At 41.7% G+C, this 12,825-nt stretch overlaps 1 protein-coding gene across 1 annotated transcript in view; it reads right to left on the reverse strand.

The window, feature by feature from the left end:
- PTGES3L (prostaglandin E synthase 3 like) overlaps positions 1–12,825 on the reverse strand; it is a gene marked incomplete at its 3' end in the record, with an annotated part of 124,700 nt that overhangs the window by 7,860 nt on the left and 104,015 nt on the right. Inside the window, exon 5 of the mRNA XM_082272790.1 lies at positions 11,577–11,666. Coding sequence (XP_082128916.1) covers positions 11,577–11,666 — 90 coding nt within the window. The remainder of the gene's footprint in view (positions 1–11,576; positions 11,667–12,825) is intronic.

The raw sequence follows: 12,825 nt of genomic DNA on the forward strand, positions 1-12,825 counted from the left end.
GGTCACTCTGATAGAGGTCTAGCTTTTCTCTGTGGCGAGAGAAGAACCTTCCAAAAGCACAACCATCTCTGCACCACTTCATAAATAAGGCCTGTGTGGTAGAGTGGCCATAATGGAAGTCAGTTAAAGACACGACAGCCCATCTGGAGTTTGCCAAAAGGCACCTGAAGGACTCTCAGACCATGAGAAGTAAAATTCTCTGGTCTGATGAATCAAAGATTGAACTCTTTGGCCTGAATGGCAAGTACCATGTCTGGTAGAATCCAGGTACCACTCATCACCTGGCCAATACCATCCCTACAGTGAAGCATGTTGGTAGGAGCATCATGCTGTGTGGATGTTTTTCAGCGGCAGGGACTGGGAGACTAGTCAGGATTGAGGGAAAGATGACTGCAGCAATGTACAGAGACATCCTTGATTAAAAAACTACTCCAGAGTGCTCTGGAACTCAAAATGGGGTGAAGGTGCATGGGATTTTTCTTCATTTTTTGTTTTTAATAAATGTGAAAAGATTTCAAACAAACCTCTTTCACTTAGTCATTATGGGGTATTGTTTATAAAATTTTGAGGAAAATAATGAATTTAATCCATTTTGGAATAAAGCTATAACATAACAATAACGTGGAAAAACTGAAGCGCTGTGAATATTTTCTGGATGCACTGTATAAACAGACATACAGCTGTAGGGCATTAAATTCCATACTTGGTTTTGTCTGGGTATTAAGAACCCCATTTGCTTGCCTATAAAGAAAAGTAGGCATTCACAAGCGCTGATGTAGCACCTCCTTAGTTTATCACATACAGAAAGCTCCACTGAACCTCTTAGTTGTTTCACCACTCTCTTCCTTTTTATTCCTTTCAGATTCCAACAGATTCCAACTGGGAAAGCATTGAGCAATCAACTCTACCTACAGTGCCTTGCGAAAGTATTCGGCCCCCTTGAACTTTGCGACCTTTTGCCACATTTCAGGCTTCAAACATAAAGATATAAAACTGTAATTGGGACACAATCATGAAGTGGAACGAAATTTATTGGAGAATTCAAACTTTAACAAATAAAAAACTGAAAAATTGGGCGTGCAAAATTATTCAGCCCCCTTAAGTTAATACTTTGTAGCGCCACCTTTTACATAGTTACATAGTAGGTGAGGTTGAATAAAGACAATAGTCCATCCAGTTCAACCTGTGTAGGTGTGTGTGACTGTAATCATCTAACATAGCCCTCAATCTCCTGATCCTTGAGATGTAAGTCTAAGAGTCTTTTGAAAGTCACCATACTACCCGCAGAAACCACCTCTTGTGGTAGACAATTCCACAATCTTGTAGCCCTAACAGTAAAGAACCCCCCACGTTGCCTGAGGTTAAAACGCTTCTCCTCTAATCGCATTGTATGTCCTCGAGTCCTCATGCAATTCCTTCGAATGAACAGCTTTTCTTCTAAGCTGAGATCCCCATTAAGATATTTATAAATTGCTATCATGTCCCCTCTCAGACGTCTTTTCTCCAGGGAAAATAAATCGAGCGATTGCAGCCGCTCTTCATAGGTAAGGTCCTCCAACCCCCTAATCAGTTTAGTTGCCCTTCTCTGGACTTTCTCCAGCTCCAACACATCCCTCCTGAGGACTGGCGACCAGAACTGGACAGAATACTCCAGATGCGGTCGGACCAGAGTTTTATAAAGTGGAAGGATTATAGTCTTATCTCTGGAATACATCCCTTTCTTTATGCATGCTAATATTCTGTTGGCTTTGGAAGCTGCCGCTTGGCATTGCATGCTGTTGCCTAATCTATCATCAACTAAGACTCCCAGATCTTTCTCCATTTTTGATTCCCCCAAGGGTTCCCCTCCTAACGTGTATTGTGTTTTTATGTTTTTGGTCCCCAAGTGCAAAACCTTACACTTCTCCACATTAAACCTCATTTGCCATGTCGTTGCCCACTCCGTAATTTTGTCCAGGTCATTCTGTAGGATATCTGCTTCATGCTGTGCAGTTATTGCCCTGGCCAATTTTGTGTCATCTGCAAAAACTGATAACGAACTACTGATCCCTTCCTCAATGCTGTTTATGAATAAATTGAACAAGGTTGGTCCCAGGACTGAGCCCTGGGGCACCCCGCTTACTACCTCAGACCAGTCTGAGTATGCGCTGTTTATTACTACCCTTTGGACACGGCCTTTTAGCCAATTCCGTATCCAAGAGCAAACCCTGCTGTCGATACCTGCAGACCTTATTTTATAAATTAAGCGCTTGTGGGGAACTGTATCAAACGCCTTAGCGAAATCCAAGTACACCACATCCACTGGTCTCCCCCTATCTAGCTCACAGCTCACTTCCTCGTAGAATGCTAAGAGATTGGTTTGACAAGATCGCCCATTTGTAAACCCGTGCTGGTTACTACTGATGATGTTGTTGTCTTTAGCATACTCTACGATATAGTCCCTTATCATCCCCTCCAAAAGTTTACATATTATTGATGTCAGACTGACAGGCCTATAATTTCCCGGGATATGTCTCTGGCCCTTTTTGAATATCGGAATCACGTTAGCCTTCCTCCAGTCCCCTGGTACATCTCCTGTCCTAATACTGTCAGCAAAGATCAGGAACAGTGGTCTAGATATAACCATACTGAGTTCCTTGAGCACTCTCGGATGTACGCCATCCGGGCCTGGTGATTTGTTTGTGTTAAGTTTATCCAGTCTTTCCCTGATTTCCCCCTCTGTTAGCCATAGTGGCAAGTCCTGTGTATTACTACTAACCATACAGTCATGGTCAGTGTACCCTTCCTTTTCCTGCGTAAAGACTGACGAGAAAAAAGAATTCAGCACGGTTGCTTTTTCAGTGTCCTCTGTAACCATCCTCCCATCATCGCTAATTATGTGTGCAATATGCTCTGCCCTAGTTTTTTTGCTGTTGATATATTTAAAGAATTTCTTTGGGTTTTTTTTACTATCCTCCGCTATTTGTCTCTCAAAGTTGATTTTAGCCATCTTGATTTCGTGTTTACACTTCTTATTTTCCTCCTTGTATTGCTGGAAGGCCGATACGGTGCCCTCTGATTTATATTTCTTGAAGGCCAATTTTTTTCCCCTAATAAGTTTTTTAACGCTACGGTTTAGCCAGCCAGGTTTGGCTTTGTCTCTTCTAAATTTATTCCCCATAGGAATGCACTGCAAGATGCCTTTGCTTAATATTGTTCTAAAGCATTCCCATTTTTCCTCTGTGGTCAGTGATCCCAGTTTACCCTTTCCATCAATGAGTACAATTTTGGAAAGTCTGCCCTTCTGAAGTTTAGGGTTCTTATGTTCCCCACTTGCCTTTTTATATTGTTATTAATACTAAATGTGATCATCCTGTGATCGCTAGAGCCCAGGTTGTCCTGGACTCCTACCTCCGATTTGCTGCGATTACAGCTGTAAGTCGCTTGGGATATGTCTCTATCCGTTTTGCACATCGAGAGACTGACATTTTTGCCCATTCCTCCTTCCAAAACAGCTCGAGCTCAGTGAGGTTGGATGGAGAGCGTTTGTGAACAGCAGTTTTCAGTTCTTTCCACAGATTCTCGATTCGATTCAGGCCTGGACTTTGACTTGGCCATTCTAACACCTGGATATGTTTGTGAACCATTCCATTGTAGATTTTGCTTTATGTTTTGGATCATTGTCTTGTTGGAAGACAAATCTCCGTCCCAGTCTCAGGTCTTTTGAAGACTCCCATCAGGTTTTCTTCCAGAATGGTCCTGTATTTGTCTCCATCCATCTTCCCATCAATTTTAACCATCTTCCCTGTCCCTGCTGAAGAAAAGCAGGCCCAAACCATGATGCTGCCACCACCATGTTTGACAGTGGGGATGGTGTGTTCAGGGTGATGAGCTGTGTTGCTTTTACGCCAAACATAACGTTTTGCATGGTTGCCAAAAAGTTTGATTTTGGTTTCATCTGACCAGAGCACCTTCTTCCACATGTTTGGTGTGTCTCCCAGGTGGCTTGTGGCAAACTTTAAACGACACCTTTTATGGATATCTTTAAGAAATGGCTTTCTTCTTGCCACTCTTCCATAAAGGCCAGATTTGTGCAGTATACGACTGATTGTTGTCCTATGGACAGAGTCTCCCACCTCAGCTGTAGATCTCTGCAGTTCATCCAGAGTGATCATGGGCCTCTTGGCTGCATCTCTGATCAGTCTCCTCCTTGTACGAGCTGAAAGTTGAGGGACGGCCAGGTCTTCGTAGATTTGCAGTGGTCTGATACTCCTTCCATTTCAATATTATCGCTTGCACAGTGCTCCTTGGGATGTTTAAAGCTTGGGAAATTTTTGTATACAAATCTGGCTTTAAACTTCTCCACAACAGTATCTCGGACCTGCCTGGTGTGTTCCTTGTTCTTCATGATGCTCTTTGCGCTTTAAACTGACCTCTGAGACTATCACAGTGCAGGTGCATTTATACGGAGACTTGATTACAGTGCAGGTGCATTTATACGGAGACTTGATTACAAACAGGTGGATTCTATTCATCATCATTAGTCATTTAGGTCAACATTCAGAGATCCTCACTGAACTTCTGGAGAGAGTTTGCTGCACTGAAAGTAAAGGGGCTGAATAATTTTGCACGCCCAGTTTTTCAGTTTTTTATTTGTTAACAAAGTTTGAAATATTCAATATATTTCTTTCCACTTCATGATTGTGTCCCACTTGTTGATTCTTCACAAAAAATAGTTTTATATCTTTATCTTTGAAGCCTGAAATGTGGCAAAAGGTCGCAAAGTTCAAGCGGCCGAATACTTTCGCAAGGCACTGTACATAGTAAAGTAGATGGTGTTTGGGGAGGCAGGGCCCAGCTGCACCAATAACAGCAATGGACAGTGGGACTGTTCATGTCACAGCCACAGTGTACGAGGCCCATAAGGCGCTGTGGCAATACAGTATTTGGATCTAGGCCTACAGTACATATTCCCAATTATGGAACGCTCTAAAAAAAAATAAACTCAGAAATTATTCAGTGCAATAATCAGTAGCCACAGACGAAGTGACAAAACGCATCAGAGCGGGACTGTACAGCGACCGGAATGTGACGTCAGATGTTTGACTGGAAGGAACATCAGACGCATAGGGTGTGGCTTGGAGAGCATGGGGAGACAGGTCTCACCGGTAATTACATTCTGGGTGCATCTGACAGTGATAATATCTTTGCTGGGCTTTTTTAAAGAATGTTTTTTGTAAATGTATTAAGTTTCTAATATAGCAAATATTTTTTTTTCCATAATAACAAATATTTTAAATAGGATTATGCTATGTGGACCACTCTTTTTTCCCAAGTCTTAGCAATATATGGAGAACACAGAAAGCAGAGGGGATAACTTTATAGAAACAGTGACCATGAAGGGGATTATTGCAAATGCTATATTTGCCAATCAGTAAAATGAGAGGCAAGAACCTCTGCTTAGTGTGGTGTCTTATGGGGAGTGGTGAGCACTTTTTCACACAGTGGTGGAGGATTTAAATATCTGTACAATCATTGTAATGCATTGAAAAGAAGAATATGAATTATTGCACTGAATAATTCATGAGTTTATGAAGATACCAGTGATGGATATAGCGAATATTTTATGAACATTTTAATAACACAAATGTTGGCACTGTATATTGGATGTGTATGTTAAGAGCACTTATAGATAACAAAAAGTGAAGCGCTATCAAATATGGATTATGAAGATGATATCGAGGAGAGCAGTCCACAGGTGCAAATTATGGTGAAGCATGCACAAGATATAAGCATTCAGTGCTCTTCAATGTGCTGGTAATCCTCCACCCAGTCTCATTAGCTTCTCACCTCACACTTAGCCCCTGTGTCACCAGACGGGCTAGTAAGACAAACTTTCTCCAAGGAGATCACCAATATAGATCAGATCAGTATTCCTCTTCATCAGAAAATAAGGCTCACAGGTAACAGATCACAGGTCCATAAAGGGGGTCACAGGTCCATAGGAAAACAAAGGTCCCGCCCAGTGGGACGTAACATGTGCGAAGGGGCCGGTGACGTCACCCGCCATCCATTGCGGTCGAGACCGCTGTGTGTAATTCGATCTGCTCATCACATGCACTTGTATAGTGCTTTACAAGGTAATTTTATGATATTATGCTATATTCAATAAAGTAATTTATTGCGGTAATGCACTATGTCCGGACCTTTGTTTTCCTATGGACCTGTGACCTGCTTTAGGGACCTGTGATCTGTTACCTGTGAGCCTTATTTTCTGATGAAGAGAAATACGGATCTGATCTATATTGGTGATATCCTTGGAGAAAGTTTATGTCTTACTAGCCCGTCTGGTGACACAGGGGCTAAAATGTGAGGTGAGAGGCTAATGAGACTGGGTGGAGGATTACCAGCACATTGAAGAGCACTGAATGTTTATATCTTGTGTATGCTTCACCATAATTTGCACCTGTGGACTGCTCTCCTCGATATCATCTTCATAATCCATATTTGATAGCGCTGCACTTGTTATATATTTGTTATTGGGACTTTTGGTTGATTGATCCTTTAGTGCATAGCAGCTTTCTATTATTATTTTATACAGTTGCGCTGAATTTTTTATTTATTATTAAGAGCACTTATATGATATTTTGTATTCCGTTACAAGAAAGTATGTACGAGTTTTTTTTAGCTTACTCTTGTTGGTACATTTTTTTTTCATGGTGGCAGCAAATGTATCGTTAACACATTGGTTTAAATATTCTCCAAAACAACGTGGGGTATTAAGGGTTTTGATTACATGTACGCACACATACAAAACTGTGTCTTATGGCTTTTCTAGAAGTTTCTCCAACTGCTGTACAGGCATTGCAACAAGGCTTGTGATGGCCTCTTGATTTTGGCTCTTCTGAGTGCTCAGCCCAGAGATCATGGGTTTTCCACCACTCCCACTCAGTATGTCATTATGCCTCTGCATTGGCAAAAGGGATAAGGACCATTACTGCATAGAACAGCGTGGCTTCTGCAAGTTCTGTCCTGTGTTCTCCCTTCTCATTTGTGAGGGCCGAAGCCACGTGGACAGGACATAGCATGCATATCGTATAGTCTTCTGTGATGATGTTAATCCCTCTGTGAGGATCTATTGCCCTCATGTGGTTATCTTTGGTACTAAACACTACTGGTCCCTATGTGCCTCCTGTGGTAACAGATGGCTCTTTTCTGATTGACAACATTGGGAACTTTTATAGAATAGTTTACATCGGATACCCATGCTATACTGTATATGATTTATCCGGGGAGTGTCATGACCATTAGCAGGTAATATGTCCCCTGAAGAAGCCCAGTGGGGGAAACATGTTGGGAACTATCTCAATACCACTGTGGAATTAAGGACTACAAGAATTAGGTCATAACTATATGTGGTTTCCTATGGATATAGCTTTTTAATACAATTTCCTAATAATTAATTATTGTAGTTTTGTTATCTGGTATATAGCACCTGAATAGTCTTAATATTTAGTTTTCCATTTCCCTCTCATTTGTGGGGTCAACTGATTTTTTTAAACAAGCAACAACTGAGTAATGATTGAGCAGATAAGGGGTGGGGGGGGATAAGGGCGGGATATAACCTACCTATTTCATGTCCTGGCAGAGAAGACTTATACACAGAGAATTTCCACGAGGGAATGATTACATCACATCTCTTGGATATAGCAGCACTCATTACCTCACCCAGAAATATTTTATTGCATTTTCCACAATATAAGGAGTATCACTTCCCCAAAGTGCATACAGTTAGGTCCATATATATTTGGACACAGGCACAACTTTCATACTTTTGGCCCTGTATGCCACCAGAATAAAATAGAAATTAAACAATCCAAATTAATTTGAAGTGCAGACTTTCAGCTTTAATTCAAGGGGTTGAACATGATCAAGTAGAAATTTTAGGAACAGCAACCATTTTTATACACAGTCCCCCATTTTCAGGGGCTCAAATGTAATTGGACAAATGAATGTAATCATAAATAAAATGCTAATTTTTAATATTTTGTTGAGAATCCTTTACTGGCAATGACTACCTGAAGTCTGGAACCCATGGACATTACCAAAGACTGGGTTTCCTCCTTTAGGATGCTTTTCCAGGCTCTAACTGCAGCGGTCTTTAGTTCTTTGTTTGTGGGTCTTTCTGCATTTAGTTTTTCCTTCAGCAAGCGAAATGCATGCTCAATTGGGTTGAGATAAAGCGATTGACTCGACCATTGCAGAATATTCCACTTTTCCTTCTAAAGCGCCTGGGTTGCTTTTGCAGTGTGTTGTGGGGAGGAGGAGTTGCTGTTTGCACCTGTCTGGGAGAGCTGTAAGCCTGCCAAAAGCTGCTGAGAGGTCTAATAAGGACTGTTACAAACCTTGGGGTGAAGACCCATCTACAAAAACTGTGGGCGATATTCTGATGCTTGGTGACCTATGGAGAGGGAAGCCATCAACTGACCTCCTCTTCATGGCTCTTGTCTGAATTCCTAATATCCACAATGGTCTGTGGCCTGTAATCGACAGGTGATATAGGTTATATCGGAGTTACACTATTGTGAGGTTTTTCTCCACCTATGTACATCGGGGTACTGAGAGATACTGAGAGCCACAGACACCTTATCCCTAAGGATATCTATATCAAGTTCCTTACCGGGACACAAGCTTTACCGACCCTTCTGGCTATATAGCTTAAGGGTCATCTCAGTCCAATAAGTGGGACATCCAAAGGGGGAGGACCGGCACTATTCACAGCACTGGATTGATGGCATGATTTTGCACTTTCCTCTTGGCACTTAAGCACTTTTGGGACTCCTTTGGATTTTTTTTGGTTTTTATCTATTTATTGGACTACCACTGCTTATCTTCGTTTATATATTGGACTGGCACTATTCTATTTATTTAATTTTTTATTGATTCAAATAGTCATAACCCCGCAGTGGGGATACCACAGGATATTATTTGCACATGAATTGCACGTTGCACTTTAATATTATTCATTTATGAGTGGTATTTATTATTTATTTATTTATTACACACTATTTATTATTGTACACCTCTTTGCGCTGGTATTTGGCACTGTATTCTTAGAAATTTGGTCACCACCATATTTTTTGAACAGCTGCATGTAGGTATAGCACATTATATTTATCCATAGCGCGGTACACCTTTTATTTTATTTTGGATCATTGTCTATCTGTACGGTGAAGCGCAGTCCAAGCAACTTTGCTTCATTTGACTGAATCTGGGCTGACAGTATATCCCAAAACACTACAGAATTCATCTAGCTGCTTCTGTCACATCAAACATCAATGACCCAGTGCCACTGGAAGCCATGCATGCCCATACCATCACACTGCCTCCACCATATTTTACAGATGACATTGTGTGCTTTGGATCATGGGCTTTTCCAAGCCTTCTCCACACTTTCTTCTTCCCACCATTATGGTACAGATTGATCTTAGTTTCATCCGTCCAAAAAATGCTTTTTCAGAACTGGTCTGGCTTTTTTTAGATGTTTTTTTTTTGGCAAAGTCTAATCTGGCTTTTCTATTCTTCAGGCTTATGAATGGTTTGCACCTTGTGATGAACCCTCTGTATTTGCTCTCGTCAAGTCTGCTTTTTCATTGTAGACTTTGACAATGATACACCCACCTCCTGGAGAGTGGCCTTCACTTGTCTGGATGTTGTAAATGGGTTTTTCTTTACCATAGAGAGGATCCTGCAATGATTCACCACTGTTGTCTTCCGTGGACGTCCAGACATTTTTATGTTGCTGAGCTCACTAGTGCTTTCTTCTTTCCTCAGAATGTACCAAACTTGTTATATGGTCACTCCTAATGTTGCTGCTATCTCTCTGATGGTTTCATGTTTAAAGCATTACAATGGCCTGTTTCACTTGCATGGGCAGCTCTTTTGAAGGCATGGTGTCAGTTCACAGCAATAGATTCAAAATGCAAATACCACACTTCGAATAGAATCAACTCCAGATCTTTTACCTGCCCAATTGATGAAGAAATAATGAAGGAGTATAGCCCCGTACACACATACCGATTGTCTGCCATAAATATTCGGCCGATTGTAGGCTTGTTAGTATGATGCTTCCGACAGCGCATTTTCGGCCGAACAGAATCTGTTGTGTAGGCATTAAAATTTTTGTTGGCCAACACCAGAACGGCCGATTGTTCGCTAGTCAGTACAGATTTCGGCCGACAGACAGCCGATTAGCAAGACTGGGCATGCTCAGAAAAGAAAAAAGACAAGGAAAGTTAACCATCACATGATATCACTTCTGCAGTCGGCTGTTGTTGGCCGACAAAATTTGTGTGCAGTCTTTTGCAGTTCAACAGACACGACAGCCCTGGACAAAAGACGGCTGATCATTCGGCAGACGATCAGTACGTGTGTACGGGGCATAAACCCACATCAGGCCATGAAACAGCTTTTTATTCAATTGTCCAATTACTTTTGGTCCCTTGAAAAAGGGGGATGGCTATTCTTAAGAGCTGTAATTCCTAAACCCTTCCTCCAATTTGGATGTACATAATCTCAAATTAAAGCGGAGAGTGTGCACTTTCAGCCCATTCTAAAACTATAGCTTTAATATGGTTTTGGCAAATGCCTGAAAAAAAAAAAAAAAAAAAATGTGCCTGTGTCCAAATATATAACTTTATCCCCAAGAAATACATGTTCAGGTTATTTAAATTGGAAAAATCTACCAAAAATTAATAGTTTTTAGTGTGTAGGCAGGTAGAGGTCAATGCTGCCCCAGCCAGAGTTAATTGTGTTCCCCAGGTCCTTCTTGGAGGGTTTTTCCTGTGTCCAACCCCCCCCCCCCCCGGTCCTGTGTACTATAAAAAAGACAAAGCCCCGGACCTGTTTCTGTGGGTTTTGTTCTGCCCTGTTCTGTTTTGTAGGTCCCACTCACTGCCATTGCCAGAGTCTGAATTATCAGTGCAAGAGTCTGGATTATCAGAGTCATGCCAAAGTCAGAGATCCCATGGCCTAGGAGGATCACTGGGGCTTACAGTCCTTCCTGAAGATGCCAAGCATGGACTCAACCAGTTGTGGACTCTTTCCTATGCAGGTATGCTGGGGCAGCCACAAGCCTGAAGATACAGATTAAATGTGTTAGGGAAATTAATGCTTTTTATTTCGGACTGTTGTCGCTATATGTCATGTTAGTTTATTCAAGTAAAGTATTTGAAACTTTGCCTTTGCCTGGTCTGAAGTTACTCAAGGGTTGTAATCACAGAACACACATGGGATCTGCGCTTTGTGCAAAGCAGGACCCCATGCTGTTACTGGAACTGCGTGTTCCTCCTAATTGCACAAGTGATCGTGGTGATGTACAGTAACATCGAGTGTATTAGAGATCAGCTGGCAGTTTCAGTAAAAGTACCCCCGTGTTAGGCAGTGACCCTGTACAAAGTGTTTGGCGCCCAGCAAAGAGGGAAACCTGGAGGATGTTATGACCATCCACACCTACAAGTGCAGTAACGCTTTAATTCCAGTGACAGTATAATGTTACATATGACATCTCTGAGAAGAGATGAGCTATTATCACTCACATCCAAATAGTGCTCTGCTAATGCCATCTCTCCTTCCTCTTCTGCATCCCAGTCTCTCCAGTTATCAAAATCAACCTGCAACCAGGCAGGCTATCAGAAATATGAAGAAAAAAAAATTAAAATACAACATAAAAATATATACAATGTAATTAAAAAAAAAAGAATTAAAAACAAAATATGGTATTTTAATTTTTCTTTTTTTTTTAATCTCAAACCCCTGAAAAAGTTATAGTGCTAATTTGTAACCTTGCCAAACCTACACGATCTTACCTTATGCTACCAATTTGCACACTTTATTTTCCCTGTGAAAAAAATGGATTTTTGTAAAATCTTACCGTAAAATCCTTTTCTCTTAAGCTCATTGACAGACGTAGTCCTCGTTGATTAATAACAACTCGGGTTATACTGCCCTCTACAGGAGTAGGACTAGACAGGAAAGAAAACATTCTGGCCACACCCTAGGGGCAGTCCCAGAGGGTATATCCTCTCTCTCTCTCTCTGCTACAGCAAATCAGTTATGTCACAAAGCAGTGTTTAGAGAATTTAACCCAACCCAACTCAAAAAACAGAGGGGCGGGTACTACGTCTGTCAATGAGCTTAAGAGAAAAGGATTTTACGGTAAGATTTTACAAAAATCATTTTTCTCTGTCGCTCATTGACAGACGTAGTCCTCGTTGATTAATAACAACTCGGGACGTCCCAAAGCAGTACCACAAATGAGGGGTGGGAAAATGGAAATCAAAATCCAATCTAGAAGGCCCAACCGGTGCCAACTAGAAGTTTTAAAGGCTCATCAAACGATGAGACTCAACTGAAATTCCAACGGAAAAAACCCTCGAGGTAGACCACCGGTCTCCTCAAATTGCGGCCTGCAAAACCTTGCGGCCAAATGAGGCATCCGCCGATGCCATCACATCAACTTTATAAAATTTTGTAAAGGTATGCACCGACGACCAGGTGGCCGCCTTGCACACCTGGACCACTGACGCCTGATGGCGGTAGGCCCAGGAAGTACTGAGTGCTCGAGTGGAGTGCGCCTTAACAGGGAACGGAGGATTCCGACCCTTAATAGAATAAGCCTGTACCACCGTCTGTCTAATCCATTTGGAGATAGTCGCGGCAGATGCAGGCAACCCCTTTCTGGGGCCATCCGTGATCACAAAAAGTGAATCCGTCTTACGGAACGTTTCCGTAGCCTTCAGGTATACCCTGATTGCCCGAACCACATCCAAGGAATGCAACGCATAT

This window comes from Pelophylax lessonae, assembly GCF_965119305.1.
Source record: "Pelophylax lessonae genome assembly, chromosome: 11".
Taxonomy (NCBI): Eukaryota; Metazoa; Chordata; class Amphibia; order Anura; family Ranidae; genus Pelophylax; species Pelophylax lessonae.